At 37.6% G+C, this 17065-nt stretch overlaps 1 protein-coding gene and 1 pseudogene across 4 annotated transcripts in view; one reads left to right on the top strand and one right to left on the bottom strand.

Annotated features, from left to right (window-relative positions):
* The window catches only part of LOC149844336 (ethanolamine-phosphate cytidylyltransferase-like), a 55696-nt pseudogene extending 46706 nt beyond the window's left edge, over positions 1–8990 (top strand). The window contains exons 10-13 of the transcript XR_016430966.1: positions 6887–6998; positions 7216–7282; positions 7469–7590; positions 8265–8990. The product of XR_016430966.1 is annotated as an ethanolamine-phosphate cytidylyltransferase-like (transcript). The remainder of the gene's footprint in view (positions 1–6886; positions 6999–7215; positions 7283–7468; positions 7591–8264) is intronic.
* A 560-nt stretch (positions 8991–9550) lies between these two features.
* The window catches only part of LOC149844335 (uncharacterized), a 171624-nt gene continuing 164109 nt past the window's right edge, over positions 9551–17065 (bottom strand). For 2 of the 3 annotated variants that reach the window (XM_090000508.1, XM_090000510.1), the window contains 8 exons: positions 16658–16700; positions 16323–16491; positions 13839–13909; positions 13631–13724; positions 11154–11360; positions 10841–11050; positions 10018–10410; positions 9551–9902 (listed from right to left, as the gene is read on the bottom strand). In XM_090000508.1, coding sequence (XP_089856634.1) covers positions 9777–9902; positions 10018–10410; positions 10841–11050; positions 11154–11360; positions 13631–13724; positions 13839–13909; positions 16323–16491; positions 16658–16700 — 1313 coding nt within the window. In that variant the 3' untranslated portion in view covers positions 9551–9776. The remainder of the gene's footprint in view (positions 9903–10017; positions 10411–10840; positions 11051–11153; positions 11361–13630; positions 13725–13838; positions 13910–16322; positions 16492–16657; positions 16701–17065) is intronic. The other variant, XM_090000509.1, reaches the window with a different exon arrangement.

Raw genomic sequence — 17065 nt, 5'->3', positions numbered from 1 at the left:
AGCCCGATTTAATTTGCATACATATTCCTTTGAATCTACTTCTGTATATCTTGGCGGTTGTTCCATGTATACTTCTTCCTTCAAATTCCCATGAAGAAAGGCATTCTTCACATCTAGCTGACTTATTCTCCAACCATAATCGACAGCTAATGAAAGAACAATGCGAATTGTGCCCATTTTCACAATTGGACTAAAGGTTTCATCATAGTCCTGTCCAAACTCTTGAGTGAATCCCTTGGCTACGAAATGAGCTTTGTATCGTTCAACACTTCCATTCGGTTTGTATTTGATCTTGTAGATCCATCGTGAGCCAACAACATTTCTATCTAGAGGTCGAGGGACAACTGTCCATGTTTGACACTGGTACAAAGCTTCCATCTCTTCATTCATGGCTTGAATCCATTTTTTGGAATTAATGGCTTGATGAAAATGTCTAGGCTCGGTCTCTTTCTCAATCTGTGACAAAAATAACTGAAAATCCATGGTGAAATTCTCATAACTGACCCACCTTTCAATAGGATGCCGAGTTCTTTCAGATCGTCTGATCGGAATAGCTACTGTATTAGAAATTGAAGAAGTAATGTCGTTGGATGGATCAAACATAGGATCTTCTTGTTCAATATCATCCGAAGTCAAGAGTGAGTCCATTTCTCTTCTCCTATAAACTTGCCCAACAAACTTGTTAATCTCTGGAGGATGTTCTATTTCAAGTTCCTGTATGCCACTGTATCCATCTTGACAGGATGTTCCTTGAGCACTGGAGGAAGAACACTCATCATTGGTTGCAGGAAAGAGCTCTGCACTGAGCCATGGATCATAAAATAGAGTATTCATATTGGTTTGGGCAGAAACATATTCTCATCTCAAAAATCATTCTCATAAAAAAACTACATTCCTAGATATCTTAATTCGTCTGTTGTCAGGATCATAACACCTGTACCCTTTGTGGTGATCTGCATATCCGACAAATCTACACTTGGATGCCTTAACCTGAAACTTGTTTCGCAGAGAAGAGTCAATATGAACATAACACGTGCAGCCAAAAATTTTTAGTTCATCATAATCAGGATGTTTCCCAAATAGGATGAAAAAAGGTGATTTATCTTCTAAAAGCTTCATGGGCAGACGATTAATAATGTAAACAACAGAGTGAAAGGCCTCTCTCCAGAGTCCTATGGGAGTATGACTTCCGTGCATCATGCTCATAGCGCTTTCCACAATGTGACGGTATTTCCGTTCTACAACTCCATTCTGTTGGGGTGTATGCGGGCAAGATACTCTACGATTTATCCCATTATCTTGGAGATAATTGATAAAATCCCTGGAGGAGTATTCCCCCCACCATCATATTTGAAATGTAGAATATTACAAGAAAATTGAGTTTTGACAAAAGTATGAAAACAACGAAAAATAGAGAAAACTTCCGATTTATTCTTCATGAAATATATCCAAGTGAAGCGAGAGAAATTATCAATAAAAATAACATAATATTTGCTGCCAGAATTAGAAGGATTAGGAGCCGGTCCCCATACATCGGAACAGACGATTTCAAAAGGCCTTGAAGCTCTCTCATTTATTGAATGAAAAAGAAGAACATGACTCTTACACATTTGACAACTTGAACACATTTTATTATCTGGTCTAGGAATCAAGCCAGACTCAGGAATAAGACTATCAGATACGAGTCGCTCAACGAAGACTCGACCACAATGACCAAGACGCAAATGCCAAAAATCAGGCTTATTACATTTATTTGAAGATTGTAAATTGAACACATGAATATGCTTTGACGACATAGACTAAGGAGATGACTTCAAGGTAGGTCGAACACAAGTAGAAGGGTCCTCCTGGAAGACATACATATTTCCCTGGCGTTCCCCTCTAGCGAACGTCTTCTTCGTTTGTAGATCATTGACATAAACAAAAGACGGAGTAAATTCAACAGAAGAATTGGTATGATCAACAAGCTTAGAAACATAAAAAATATTTTTTTGTAATATTTGGGGCATGAAGAACATTGGAAAGATGAAGTGGGGATTTAGGCAAGGGGATAGAAACATTTCCAATGTGGGTGATGGGGTGGTGTGACCCGTCTCCAATGATGATGTTACTTTTTCCAAAATAAGGAGTTAAAGTAGAGAATTTACCCGGATTACCTGTGACATGAGTAGCTGCCCCTGAATCAATGTACCAGACTCCTTTATCATCGCGTTTCAGATCAAGTTCAGACAATGCAGCCAAAAGAAGCTCTTTCACATCGCCACCAAACTTTGAAGGGTTCTCCTTTCGTCTTGACGAGCTCTCACCCTTTTGGAACTTTCCTTTGTTCTGTGGATTGTGCCAACAGTTGGCTTTGACGTGACCTCGCTTGTTACAGAGATAACAGGTGGGCACGTTTTTCAGATTATAAGGAGAGGCATTCGGGGTGGGTAGTAACCCACGCCCCCCTGGAGTACTTCGTCCTCGTCCTCTGCCTGCACCAAAATGACTATCACCGCGTCCCTGGCCAAAGGAAACACTAGTAGCAAGAACCTGTCCACCAATGTCATGTGACATCCCCTTTAAGGTCATCTCATATTGAAGGAGTTTCGCTTGCAAGTCTTCAAACGATGGTAAGCTGGGTAGACATAACAATGAGGTCGAAAGAACATGGAATTCCGATCCTAATCCATTTAAGGCTTGCCTGACTTTATCTTTGTCTGTCACTTCATACCCGACAACAGCTAGTTGATCGCTTATGTTCTTGACTTTGTTCAAGTATTCCATGACAGACATGGAACCCTTAGTGAGGAGTTGAAATTCATGCTGAAGAAAGGAAATTCTAGCCTCTGAAATCTGAGAATATGTCTTCACTAGCCGGTCCCATAATTCTTTTGCTGAGCATTCATCTGGAATTCCCACCAATACTTCTTGAGAGATAGTGGAGATAAAGAAAGCAACTGCAGCTTGATCACGCTTCATCCAATTTTCATATTGGGGATTTGGTATTCGTTGTATAGAATCAGCCTCGTTTCCATCCTTAGTTTCTTGTATGATAAATTCTGGAGGGGCTGAAATTGATCCATTTAAATGTCCAGAAAAACCTTGACTTTTAATGAATGGAAGAATTTGTCTCTTCCAGATCAAGAAATTGGAATTGGTAAGTTTTTCAGAAATGAGTTGGCCAAGAAAGTTGGATAAGAGAAAAGTTTGAGAAGAAGAAGAATCCATGACTTAGAACAAGAAAAAAAATATTATTGGCGTGTGCAATCAGTATATAAATGCAACAATTTTTTTTTTTAAACAGTAGAGAGTTGAGAATTTAGCGTGAATCTGATTATCAGAACTGATACCCGAATTATCAGGTCTAATCTGATTTGATAAAAGAAGCTAAGACTTTTCCTTCCTTTTTTTTTTGAAAAATATATAAAAATTGCACACAGCAATAATAAAGCAGAAATAAAAGGAATATCGCTGATGTACAGATCTATCAGCAGCCGATAAAACCCAAATATGTGAAATTGAATGGAAAGGGGAGAGACAAATCTGATGTACAGATCTGGAGCAACCGATAAAACCCCAAAAGATATCGTGAAAGCAAAGAAATCGAAAAAGCTGATTTGGTACAAATCCAAATCAGTTCAAGAGATCTACTGATTCGATGGGCAAAAATATCGTGAAAATTGATTTGGCCCAAACCCAAATCAGTTTCAGCAATCAAACTTGATGTAAAGAGATGTGAAGATGGAGGAACAGATTCAAGGAAGAAGTACCTGGGGCTAAAAAAATATCGTGAAAATTGATTTGGCCCAAACCCAAATCAGTTTCAGCAATCAAATTTGATGTAAAGAGATGTGAAGACGGAGGAACAGTTTTGAAGGAAGAAGTACCTGGGGCTCGTATTCCAGCAGAGGAATAGATTGAAGGAAGATCTGAAGATGGAAGATGTACCTGGGGCTCGTATTCCAGTAGAGGAACAGATTGAAGGAAGATATGGGCTTGTGATCGTATTGCAGCAGCCACACCGAATAAGGAAAGAGAGGAAGGAAGATCTTGTATGGACGTACCTGTGTAGAAGAATTTCAGCCCTTGGATCAGACGTGCTCTGATACCATGTAAGTTTTCTCCAGAGCCTGCGAACGAGAAATTAAGAGAAGAGAGAGAGGCTGCAATGAGTCATGATTTCTCATTGTTAGAAACCGTGACCTATTTCATTAATATATAGGCAAAAGCCCTAATACATAGCCTTCACAATAACTCTGATAAGCTGGGGTTATTTACAAGTATGCCATTATGTTGTGGACATGGTACATACAAGTAGTTTGGATCCGGATCCGGATCCGGATCCGGATCCAAACTGTAAATACAAAACACGTATACTACACTGTCTAATAAGCAACTCAAGGGTATTCTTTCATTGGAAATTTTCTTGGCATCTTCATCCCTTATAAGATGCCTTGAAGTAGGGGACTAAATAATATTTCTCCCAACTTGGACCAGTGGAAGATTTTAGACATTTCCTAGTATTTGGCGAATAAATACAAAACCTATAAAGGCGATTTGTGAAATGTTTTCCCTAGGGCTGTCAACCAGTTGGACTTGCACCGGACCTGTGCAGGTCTGACTTTAAGGTGCTTGTACTGTGTATATATCTGGGTCTGACTGGAGCTATCTCGGGCACAAGACTTGGCCCAATTACAGAAAGCGCAAACTAGAATGGGTCAAGTTTTTAATCTTGTAGGTCTTTTGCGTTGAAATACAGCAGATCCTAATTGAGACTTGGGTTAGACCCAGGTCTGGTGTGGAAGTTTCTAAACCAGACCAAGGTCTATGTAGTACTTGGATCCTTGCATCCGGGCTGATTTGCTAATTGACTGAACCCTATTGGATCCTATCAGGTCAGAATTGGGTCTACCTGACACTTTGACAGCCCTAGTTTTTGCCCAATCATAAGTACCTATTGGGATGAGGAGTTAATGTGTCTTAGGGGTAAGGCAGAAAGCAACATGGTTATAGTGTGGGTTTGACTCAACTTTTCAAGTAATAAATGAGTTCTTTTTGGGCCCGATTTTGAGCTAGTCTAATAAATGAGCTGTGTTTCAGCTTAGATGTGCTTAGATAGGCTCGGCTCAATTAAGCTCCTTCGAGAACTATAATACTTTAGAATAATAGTTATTGAATATGAAGAAATAACATAAAAATTTGTTCTAAAGATGTGGTATCCTTGTGTGTGTGATTGTGACTGGTTTTTAGTCTATGTTACATGGACACTTGACCTAGGCTAAAGTGGTCGGTGTCAGACACTTTCCGACACTGACACTCCTGGACACGACAGACACTCCGTTTTTAAAGTTAGGAGTGTCCAAAAATTTGGACACGCGTGTTGAGTGTCCAACATCTCAAAAGGTGTCTCGACACGCTGTGTCCAGTAAGTGTCATACCCATGTCTAGTGTTCGGTGTCATAAACACAGGTGTCCAGCTTTGTGGACACTTGTTAAACAAGTGTCAAGTATTTTAGATTTGGAAGATACTTATCTGGGAAGTATCCATCATGCCAGCAACGAGCATCTGACGCTCCCATTAGTCTTGATGATTTGTTTTGACTTTTTTGTACTTAAAATCTTATATGTTCATATTACATCATTGACATTTGTGTAAATCATTAAGGATCAGATTGCAAATGAGAAAGGAATATGCATTTTCTATTTTATGGTTTTGTTTGCATAATTCTTTAAATCTCGCTCTCTCTCTCTCTCTCACACACACACACACATATATGTATATATGGGAAAATATTTGCTACTAATGAAGGTAAGGAACTAATGATCTGGAAATCATAGGTGTGAGTTGTATAGACTCAATCTAACCACATAGATGTGTTTAGCATCGTTTGTTTGCTAAGGATCAAGCCTTGGATCGTGCTTTTTTGATGTAAAAATGTGATCTTTTGAGTTATGAAATTTTGGCACATTGTGGGCCATTGATTTTTTGACTCATTTAAAAACCTAATTACTTGTCATAATCACATGATTCAAAACAAGTTTCCTACTAAACAAACCATGTAGATCGCATCCGTAACATTTGATCTACAAAAAATTAGATTTTTTTATGAAAATAGTGATTTCTACTCATTAGTTCCTTACCTTCATTAGTAGCCAATATTTACCTTTATATATATATATATATATATATATATATATATATATATATATATATATATATATATATATATATATATATATATAGCCATGTCCAAGTGTCTAGATTTTAAGATTTGTCGTGTCTGACACTTCTTCCCATGTCCCACACCGACACCTGTGTCAGTGTCCAACATAGTTACTAGTTCAATTTTCATTTCTCTTCTTCCTCCTTTCTTTGCTATCAGTACTGGAAAAAAAAGGAACAAAAGGGTCAGCTGGCTTAAATGCCATTGGCCCAAGCTTAAACATGGTCTCTTAAACCGAATTCAAGCTTAACCCAAGCTTGAAGCATAATCTTCTTCATGTTGAATTCTTGAATGCCATTCCGCTGCTTGAACCAACTGTTGGTCGCTTGATTTCCCTCTTTTTCAGCCATTAGGAGCTTCATGCTTGCACATTAGACTTGTAACTGCTACAAAGTGGATATTGCTAGCCCATTTTACTGGGCAAGTGTCAAAATGAAGAATTGCCTCATGTATTCCCTTGGCCATTGTTGCTGAAGGGCAGAAGTTAGTTTCTGGAATGTGGGAGTTTTTCTCTTACCCAAATATGTAGATGGGCAGTACTGGAGCCAAGTACTACTCCTTATGATCTGATTGATGGATCGATGGCTAATTGGCTATGGACTAAATAAATGTGTTCTTCTGTAAGAAACTGTTTTTTGTCAATTAACTTCTTGCCCTTGTTTCCTTGGTGATTATTGCAGCACTAATAGAGGTGCACATCGCCCAATCATGACTCTGCATGAAAGAAGCTTAAGTGTTAGATATGTTGATGAGGTGATAATTGGTGCTCCTTGGGTAGTGTCAAAAGCTATGGTTTGTCCCTATTTAACTATTTTTTTTCCTTTTGGCCTTCTTTTCCAAATTGCCTTTCTAGTTTCTTGATTGAATTTTACTTTCTTTGCATATTATTTTTCTATTTCAAAACCTTTCCTATATGTGTTGCCATAGTGGGTTTGTCAAATACACAAGGACTTTATTTTGTTTATGAAAATTCATGTTTTGCTTTATATTTTTTTTTTTACTGCTGCAGATCACTACATTTAACATCTCCTTCATTGTGCATGGGACAGTTGCTGAGAACATTGATTATCAGGACAGTTGTAAATTTTTGTTTATTCTTTTGGTTAATTGAAGTAAAGTTACTAGTACTACCATCATTAAGTTTGTTAGAGCATCCTCTTTCATCACATTCCACTTAATTGTCAATAAATGCCGCAGCAAGGATGTGCTGACAAGTGCTGATATGATCTTTTCTCTGGCTGATATGATAGAATCATAAGCAGGGAAACTGTAATCCATATGCTGTCCCAATGAGCATGGTATCTTCATGCAATTTGAAAGCCCTTTGGATATCACAACTACTACAATCTTCAAAAGGATTGTTGCCAATCATGAGGCCTATCAGGTTTTCCTTTTGCTTTCACCTTTTGTTGCCATTTTAATATGAATTCCATGTAAGACAAGATTAGTTCCGCATTTGTGTTCAAACTAGATCTTGTTTTGCATCATGAGTTTATGATAGCAAATAATATTAGCAATAATGGAATTGAGGGCCATTGCTTGGTGCAATGATAAAATGCTGGTACAAAGAACATGTAATTTCTTTTTCACTCTATCAACATAACTAACTGTAACTGAGAAAATATTAAGAAGAAACTGCCAAGTTTTTTTTTCAAAACTCAATCTCCTAATGGCCTTGAGATGCCTTGTGCAAGTGTAAACTGAAGCGTGATACATAGCTAGAGTGAAGTCCTTAGACAAGTTTCCTAACTAGCTTTTAGAAGATGTTAGCTGTACATTTGAAAGTGTCCTGGTGACAATTTGATATGTTTGCTTTAGAAAACTTCAAGCTGGGATGGAGTACCTTTGTAAGCAACTATGTCCTTCGAAACCTGAAGCATGGAGTCAGGTTACTTTGACTTCTTGCATCGTATTGTAGTCTAGATGCTTGTGATAGTGTGGTTTTCTTTTCTTGCTATGAATGTGAACTATTTGTTGTATTTCCTTCACATTCTTTGAAAATTGAAGCTGGCAATTTAGTTCCTGCTAACAGTGCTTATACTTAACTGGTATGTGCAGAAGCGGAATGAGAAAAAATCAGAAAGTGAGAAGTGGTATTATGATGAAAAGACCTATGTTGGTGGGGACTAACTTTAGCAAACTCATTGGAGGTCATCTTTTTTGTGGCAGTTGGGTCCCTTTGCGTCTTCCTTATCTGGAGGGGGGCTTGTCAGTCAACGTGATCTATGGGAGCTGAGTCTGGCAGGCTGTCCTAGAACTTTTAAGATGCTTTACAGACTTACTGCAGGTTTCCCGGTTAACGGTTATCTCTCTATACTAGCATTGCTTGCCTGTGATGGACTATAGATAAGTATAGCACCATAACCATAATTTTTTTCCTTGAACCTTTGTGCATGAGTTTTAGAGCAGTTATGGATCCTCATCTGAACGAGTCTTCGTGTTTTAGTGGATATGGGAATCGACCTTCAAGGGAATTTAAGTTTCAGCAAGAAAAAACAATATTTGTGCATCATATGGATCAGATATTATCTAATCCTTGTTCTTGGAGGGATGGTCACGGCATCCTGGCTAACATTTGGTCAGTTTTGAGAACCTTGGGTCTTTTCTGTCGGGCTGATCGATGGTGCGTTACTTGGTTGCCAAATTAGATTAGCGAACGCTACAGTAAATGAAATTCTTGTACATAGTTATTCTGGACATTAATTGTGTCGAGGCAACCTGCACTCTTAAGCTTGGTATTCACACTATAAATATACCTTTTCCAAATCAGCTCATGGAACATATATTTTGAAGAATTGTTATTAAAATAAGCAACGCGAGCTTGAAATACTGCTCCTCCTGAGTAACTACGGTATTATTTATCATAATTTTCAATTATGTAATTATTTTGGTGGATGTGATCATTAAATAATGCCAGGGTAGCGGATCTGGTTTTCCTGCAAATGGGACCTTGTCAACTTGTAATTACTCTCCCTCGATGCTTTGTTAAATCGCTATTGATGTAGAGGGGTTCAAGGATGTTCATATTGATTTGGCATGTTCGAGCTACGTGAGTTCAAAATTAAGGGAGAAAAGAGAGTTGAGCAGACACTGAAGGCAACCAATGGGGTAGAAGAGAAAACAACCGCATGGTAATATGCATCATTTACATGCTGCTGCTTCAGTTCAAAAGCCGCTCAGTCTGCGGTAACAAACGCGATCGCTATTGATGTAGAGGGGTTCAAGGATGTTCATATTGATTTGGCATGTTCGAGCTACGTGAGTTCAAAATTAAGGGAGAAAAGAGAGTTGAGCAGACACTGAAGGCAACCAATGGGGTAGAAGAGAAAACAACCGCATGGTAATATGCATCATTTACATGCTGCTGCTTCAGTTCAAAAGCCGCTCAGTCTGCGGTAACAAACGCAACTGATCCTCTACAAGGATCAGTTCCTCTGGAGGATTGTAACTTTAAGTCGTATCATCATCTGCAAAAGCATATATACATCTCAAGAGACTTAAGATGCTGGATACTGAAATCTCCAGTAGCCTGGATCATGTTACTTGGTACCAACTCGCAATAACCTGGGACTACATAACTTTGTACAACTCATTCTTCTTAAAAATCAGAAACTCACTCTCAAGACGATCCAAAAGATCAATGACGGATTCCTCCGTAGATCCCTTGAAATGATCAACAATGTCAGGTAAAGATGCCTGCACATGAAAAACAGTAAAAGATTTATGCCACCATTAGTGTCTAATTCACAACAAATACCATACATACCACCAGTCAAGTTAAACAATGATCTCCAGTGGCAACAATGCTTACTTCTTTACAGCTTCCTAGCCACTCCAGTACTGTGTTTGCTGTCACCTCTGGTGCGTGAATGCTTCCCTGGAATCCCTTGCCTCTATGCCGGATCTTTTTCGGCACTTCACTTCTCTGAGAATCAGCATCTCGGGCTTGCTTTTTACATTGCACAAGCTTTATCTCACTAACAGGAACAGAACTTTCCCCATGATTTGCATCCATATGAATATTATCAGTGCCTGTTACCGAACTTTGTTCTTCCCCTACGAACAATAGTACATCCTTGGTAGATTGTTTTGCTTCATCAGCAGAAACCGGAACCACATTTGAAGCTTGTGACCTGAAAAATTCACTCACCGACAACCCAAGATCAAGAAGCAACAAGTATGTCTTGATTTGTGTGTAACTAACCTGCAAAAGAATTTCAAGCAAAGTTAGTTTGAACAAAAGCATTGCATGGTGGGTCACAAGTGACAAAGGATAAAATAGCTTTAGTTGTTCTCTACTTGGGAGCAGGGCACAGGAGGGTTTTTTCTCACTGTAGCCCTCTTTGAGAGGGGAGTGGTGCTGATTTGCTGAAATCTCCACCTATTTCACAAGAGTTTGGTCCTTGTAATTTAGGACGAGAGAATCCAAATCCCTACTAGAGAAGGTAACCGAGTAGTATCCATTTATTTCACTATTTTATGCATCCGCCCTATCCCCCCAAAAAAATCGGCTTCCAAAGCAGAGCTTTGTGTCTCAACTATTATTGATGTATTGAAGAAATTTTCCATGATAAAACCAGGTTGGTCACTATCATCTTTCCAGATTCTAATCACAAAAAGAACAGATAACTCACACTGTCAAGTAACTCATTTTTTATTGGCTTCAGCTTTTCCCTTGAACCAACTTTTTCAATCGCACCTTCAATATCTATAGTGATCTCTTTGGTTAATCCAATTTCTTCACAAAATCTAACCCAGTCGACTGCACATCCCTCTCTTGCAGCTTCTAGTATGTACTCCACAACAGTCTCTTGTTTTATAGGAGCTGGTCTATCAGGCAAGTTCTACAGCACACATTCACTTATAAGTTTCATGGTTATGCAAGCCAAGGGAAAGCAACAACAAAAAAAAAAAGCCAAGTTAAAAGAATTGCTCAAAGTGGCATACCGCAATTTCTTTAAATGAAAGGCCGTCCTCTTTCCACATCTTCCATGCATCCAACTTAGCATGTGTTAATCTTCTTTGGGAGTTTGTATGTGCTTTCTCATCAGTAACTGTGTGTATTGGTGCTGCTCCATCCAAAGGGAGGTTCAATTCTTGTGACATACGGTTGATGTTTTGAAGAATATGATGACCAGACATCATTACAAGATTCTGCAGGAATTGAAAATCAGTCTCTCTCTCTCTCTCTCTCTCTCTCTCTCTCTGGCGTAGTGTGTGTGTTGTAAACTTCCACAGCTTTCATGGATATCAAGTTCATCACAAATTTATACCCATAAAATGTTTTAAACGTGATGATTTGATGCATTAATTGTCACCCCCATGAGCCTTTCAGTAATTTCATAAACACATCAAAACACATTGTACATTTCCATAATACAATACATAAGTAATATAATCTAAATTTGCTGACATGTCAATGTGTGGAACTACCATGTCATTTGAAATTTGTTACCAAAGTTTGAACTCAGCACTTTGGATGACGCTATAGGTTGGAATTGTGCTGCTGAAGGTTGTTTCTCGATAATATCCTGTTATTTATCCCTTCTATGCCCTTTAAATGTGATCTTCCCAAAGAAAACTATATGAGGCTGCATTCCTATCCAAGAGCAGTGCCCTTTGCGCGGTTAGTATATCTGTATAAGGTTCTTACCCAGGAAAACTTACTATCAAGGGGGTTTCAGCTATGTGCTGCAAGAGTGAGGAATTGTCTCGACATCTATTCTAGATGTGATTTTTCTCCTACCTGTCACACTCTTGGTGTGGTACACTCGACTTACATTGATACAATCTCCAAAAAGCAATACTAGCCTATGGATCATGTTTGTCATGCACTAACGATGGGAACTTACAAAATGAAATATGCAAAACAAACATGCTGAGTGTGTTTTCCAGTTTTTTTTTTTATTTTGACCGCACAGATATGGTTTTCAAGGCTCAAGAGATTGTTTTCTTCTCATCAAGAAAACATGATCCAGGTGTGGATTTCAAACAAATCGACCATGCCGAACACATCTACAGGGTCATAATTGTGAAAAGGAAGCCAGAAAACCTATTTAGACCTATAATGCAGATCTTTCCAAATTCATCAACACATGCTTGTGTCATAGCTGTACATTCTGCTTGGTGCTAGGTTAATCATAATGCAGATCTTTCCAAATTCATTAACATATGATTGTGCCATAGCTGTACATTCTGCTTGGTGCAAGATCTTGCAGCAATGCTTAGTTTCTAAAAGATACAAGGTTAACTCCAACAAATGTACAATAAGCCTAAGCTAACTCCTTGAATTTAAAACACTCAAAACATCTCAGGAGGCACATGAATACCAGACCATAGGTCTTGATGTGCCTTGAATCCAGGAATACATTCTTTCACATTACTTGTCTTTAAGTGGCTTATCATTGCTTTCCACTGACTGTTTTGTGTAGTATCTCTCTTCCTTGGTTTACCAGATTCTCCTTTACCTAAAAAGACCTTTACTGAAATGACTTCCCTCCACACTGTTGCACTCAAACCGATAAACTTCAACCTCACCATATATCAATATAGATGACCATTCAGAAGATCACATAAATATTGATTTCTCAGAAGATGGAAAACCGACCACAGTTTCAAACCAGTTCTAGACCATCAGCCTTTTAGGAAGGTCCAAGAAAGAATTCTTAAAGCATTCATCGACAGAGAAATTCTGACTTTCTGAGTACTCTTAAGTTATGTAAGAGAATGCCGGGATCAGATGGGAAATATGCAAATTTGTTCATTGTTGCCATCAACTAACAGAGCTGTTCCACTGCATACATTTGATGAAGATTTTCATAACCCTTGAATGAAAAGGCAAAAACAAGGAAGACATCCTACTATATGAACCAAAAAAAAAAAGCTCATGTAGACTGTTAAAGAGTGTTTTCTATAAACTCTTTGCTCTAGATACAGAGATGGAAAGATCAAATCATGCATGAAGTACGAAATTGAAAAAAATGAATTGTAATGCCTATTAAATCCTAAACATATAAATTTTATGCATTCCTCTTATTTAACACCTGAGATAAAATTGTGTCCCATGTATTCTATCTATGAGCTCCTTTTACCCTACAATGTCTACAAATCGAAGCAGGCACAGTTTTACCACCCAACAGTAATACATGCCAGCTTTATCCTGTGCTTTGAGGATACAAGAATTTCTTCACCTAGATACAGTACACCAGCATGTTGATTGGGTAGTCAAGCCTATATGGACGGGTCTGAGTTGAAAGTAAAATTCTGCATCGAAAAAAAGAACTACTACCAAGTAAGGTTGTGAGTACAAAGCTGTTCAGCATCTGTGCATAGCCTAGTCATCAGATATACAAAATTTAATTGTAGAAAAGAAAATTTGTCAGCATAAAAACCATTTGTAGTCATGGACTGCAATCAAGTTATACCTGATTCACTCCATCTATGTTTGCCAATCTTGCCTTCGTAGATGGTCTGGCTTTTGCAAGTCTTTTAATTGTTTGATCACTGCATATAGCATAACTGAAATTGTGCAAAAGTCACTATTTCAATGAACTGCCCATACACCATTTGAACTATAAGGCACAAATGCCAACCAATATACTTATCAAACTTCCTTGTGCATCATCAACTTACGGAGCTGCTCCATTCTGTCTGGCAAGCATCATCCGGAGATCCAAAAGCATTTGGTGAAGTTTCACCTCATCCTAGGAAAATAAGAAATACTTCATAATTGGGGCTATTTGCCAATGAGAGCGAAAAATGTAGCATGAAATAAAGAACATATACCTTCTCAACATCCATAAAATTTAACAAAAGACCAAGAGGAAACTTTCAATGGACAAACATGTGCACTAAAAGTTTATTATCAATACTGAGGCTACTTTGGACCATAACTCAAGCTGCTTAAAGGTTATCTGGTTCACTAGCACCACTTTATTGTTAACATTTGGAGGCTACAACTAACCACAATATCAAAAAGCATATCAAGGTGCCTGCAATGAATTTTGTGGCTGCCATATGTATCTTCATGGGAGCAGTTGTTCATAACAGGAAGGCTTCATCTAACAATGGATATTGATTAGGGACATTAATCCATATTGAGCACTATATTGCAAAGGGACTTGCATCTTGCACCAACCAATGGAAGTTATCCTTAAATGCTCTCACCCGTTGTGATGCTTGATGTTCACCCCTAGTTAAACAATATAAAACCCAAGTCCCACCTGTAACGACTCCAAAGTTCCAAACTCACCCTGAAAATCTAGATTTTTTTTCTTTTACGAAATTTAGAAGAAATCTTTATATAAAAACAAGATTTCTGAAATAACTTCAAGAAAATCATCCAACAAAATAAAGGTCCATGTGCACATCAGGAACAACATCAAAACAATTAATACAAGCATTAAACATGATGTATATAACAAAAATCCATCACCTAACATAAATATAAAACCCAAATCCAATGCTTTTTTTCAAAGGAAAACAAGTTTGATTTCTTCTACGAATCAAAACCCTTTTTACAAAGAAAAATTAATCTAACCTAGACTCTTTGTACACAACCCATAAATACAAGGTTCAATGATTGATTGGCCTATGTTGAGCCTCATACATGCTGAAAAATGTAAAATCTCATACTTAATGTGGTTTTATTCGATTAAAACACCGCACACAAAACCGAAGCTCAAATCATAATGTAGCACTCCTAAGACACCTTCGAAAAGCGAAAGATATCGTAAATCCCTTTCCCAACACACGTGGTTATTGTCCATGACCAAGGTACAGACCTTGCATCAGATCTAATACAAAAAAACAAGCCAAAACACAAATATGATCAGCCAATATGGCCGATCATGGAGTAGAAGGCTTACCTAGGCAACAATGACCTCTACAATGGCTGGCTAGAAGGTTGGACGTCTCTTCTCCCTTGCTCTCTTTCTCAATGTGGTAAATGGGGAAAGAATAAGACTCAACCCTATAAATAGATGAGGTTGGGTTTCCTACTTGGAAACCTAACTAACCCTCTATCCCAATCCCTAGGTGACTCCCTCCTAATTCTTGGTTTACCTCATCACCATTTTATCCATGGTAAAAAAAATCACTAGTTTCTTCTAAAAAATTGGACTCTTCAAGTGGTCTCATGCATGGATTATGGATCCTCTCCATTTGGATCCATGATCCAACATAGGGTTCACTCCTAGGATCCAACGTATTATACTAACCCCTTTTTATAAATAAATAATACGTAATTATAATAAGCCTACGAATCTTTCGTAATAAAAGCATTCACATCAAAATCTTATTAATTCAAGGAAAAATTCTCATTAATTAAAATTTTCAGGTTTTAGAAAATGCTTAATATTACATCACCTCCTAAAAAACCCATGTTCTTGAAAAATAGGATAGCGACCCTTGGTACCCTACATAGAATACCCATGGCTAAGTTGGATTCAGATATGGGGTGAAAAAATTACATACAACTCTTTAACAGTAAAATTATTTGTCAACTTACATGTGAGTGCAAAATCTTACACTATATGTCAACTTCATGAACATATCTTCGTAATGATAATAGATTTTGTCACCTCATTGAGAATCACATCAAATATGGCTATCATCTAAATGCACACACATGAAATAATGCAGAAAGGAACTGAATTACAAGGGAGAAAAGGATATAGCAACAAAGGGTGGTTGCAACAAAAACCAATATTGAACATCTTCCATAAATTAGAGGATAACAATCATACCCCAGCAACAATCAAGAGATTTGTATCTACAAGGATTAAAAATAACAAAAAAAAGGTCTAGAACCTTGGTGATAAAGATCTTTTAATTATTGCAGCTATAAGGATTAAAATCGTCTAGACTCTTAAGTGACAGATCTTATATCTATGTGCTATGACTTGAAACTTTGGTGTCATTTCCTGTTGAAAGATATACAATAGTGCATCAATATCTAAGTCAATGAATCAGATCATACAGGATTAACAAAACACATCAATAAATCCCTTCCAGTGAGAGTTACTAACTATAGCATATATAATCAGTATTTGAAGCATGAATCCAAGCAAGTCAGACCTTAAGCAGACGAGTTTGCAAAATGAAAACAACTCTAACCTCTGAAAATCCTTCACACTTAAATGTAGACAAGCTCTTGAGATCTTCAACTTTACTTTCTCTGCTGTTTCCATCTTCAGCAGTCATTTCACCGGCTACTACCAGAATTAGTGGTGGCTGATGGCCAGTATTTGCCACATGAAGATAGTCCATTCCAGTTTTACTGACCCTTGAGGTATGTCGGGAAAGGCAATAACAAAGAACAAGGGCAAAAATTTGAAGAGACAAAATCAACTAACAATAGGAAATAACAGTCAATTACAAACAAAGAACTGAATCAAAAGAAAACATCTAGTGCTCTCTATAGAGCAATATATTTCAGAAAGGCTTCATACCTCACAATTCTATAAATGTCAGTGATGGTTTCACTCAAGTAACCTGCATAATTGACAAACTCTTATGATGGTTACCTTCACTAGGAGTCATCATATCAAGAAAATAGAAGAGAACTATACACAAAAATAGTCGGTAACTCAGTATAAAAAGAATAAGGTGACACTTCAAGATAAATCAATATATATATATATATATATATATATATATATATATATATATATATATATATATATATATATATTGTAACATCCCCAACCATGCAGACTGTCATGTGTCAACTAGCAATTCAACACGTATGACTTGAGTTCCCAAAAAAGACTTCTTACTAAACCTATCATCCAAAACTCAAAACCATTTCTCATTTCATTTAACCTCTGTTTGGAAGCTGGCAGTTGGGATAGGAATTC

Source organism: Nuphar pumila, chromosome 3 (genome assembly GCF_984573655.1).
Source record: "Nuphar pumila chromosome 3, dmNupPumi1.hap1.1, whole genome shotgun sequence".
Taxonomy (NCBI): Eukaryota; Viridiplantae; Streptophyta; class Magnoliopsida; order Nymphaeales; family Nymphaeaceae; genus Nuphar; species Nuphar pumila.
Note: the sequence above shows the minus strand (reverse complement) of the source record. Positions and strands in the feature narration are given on the sequence as shown.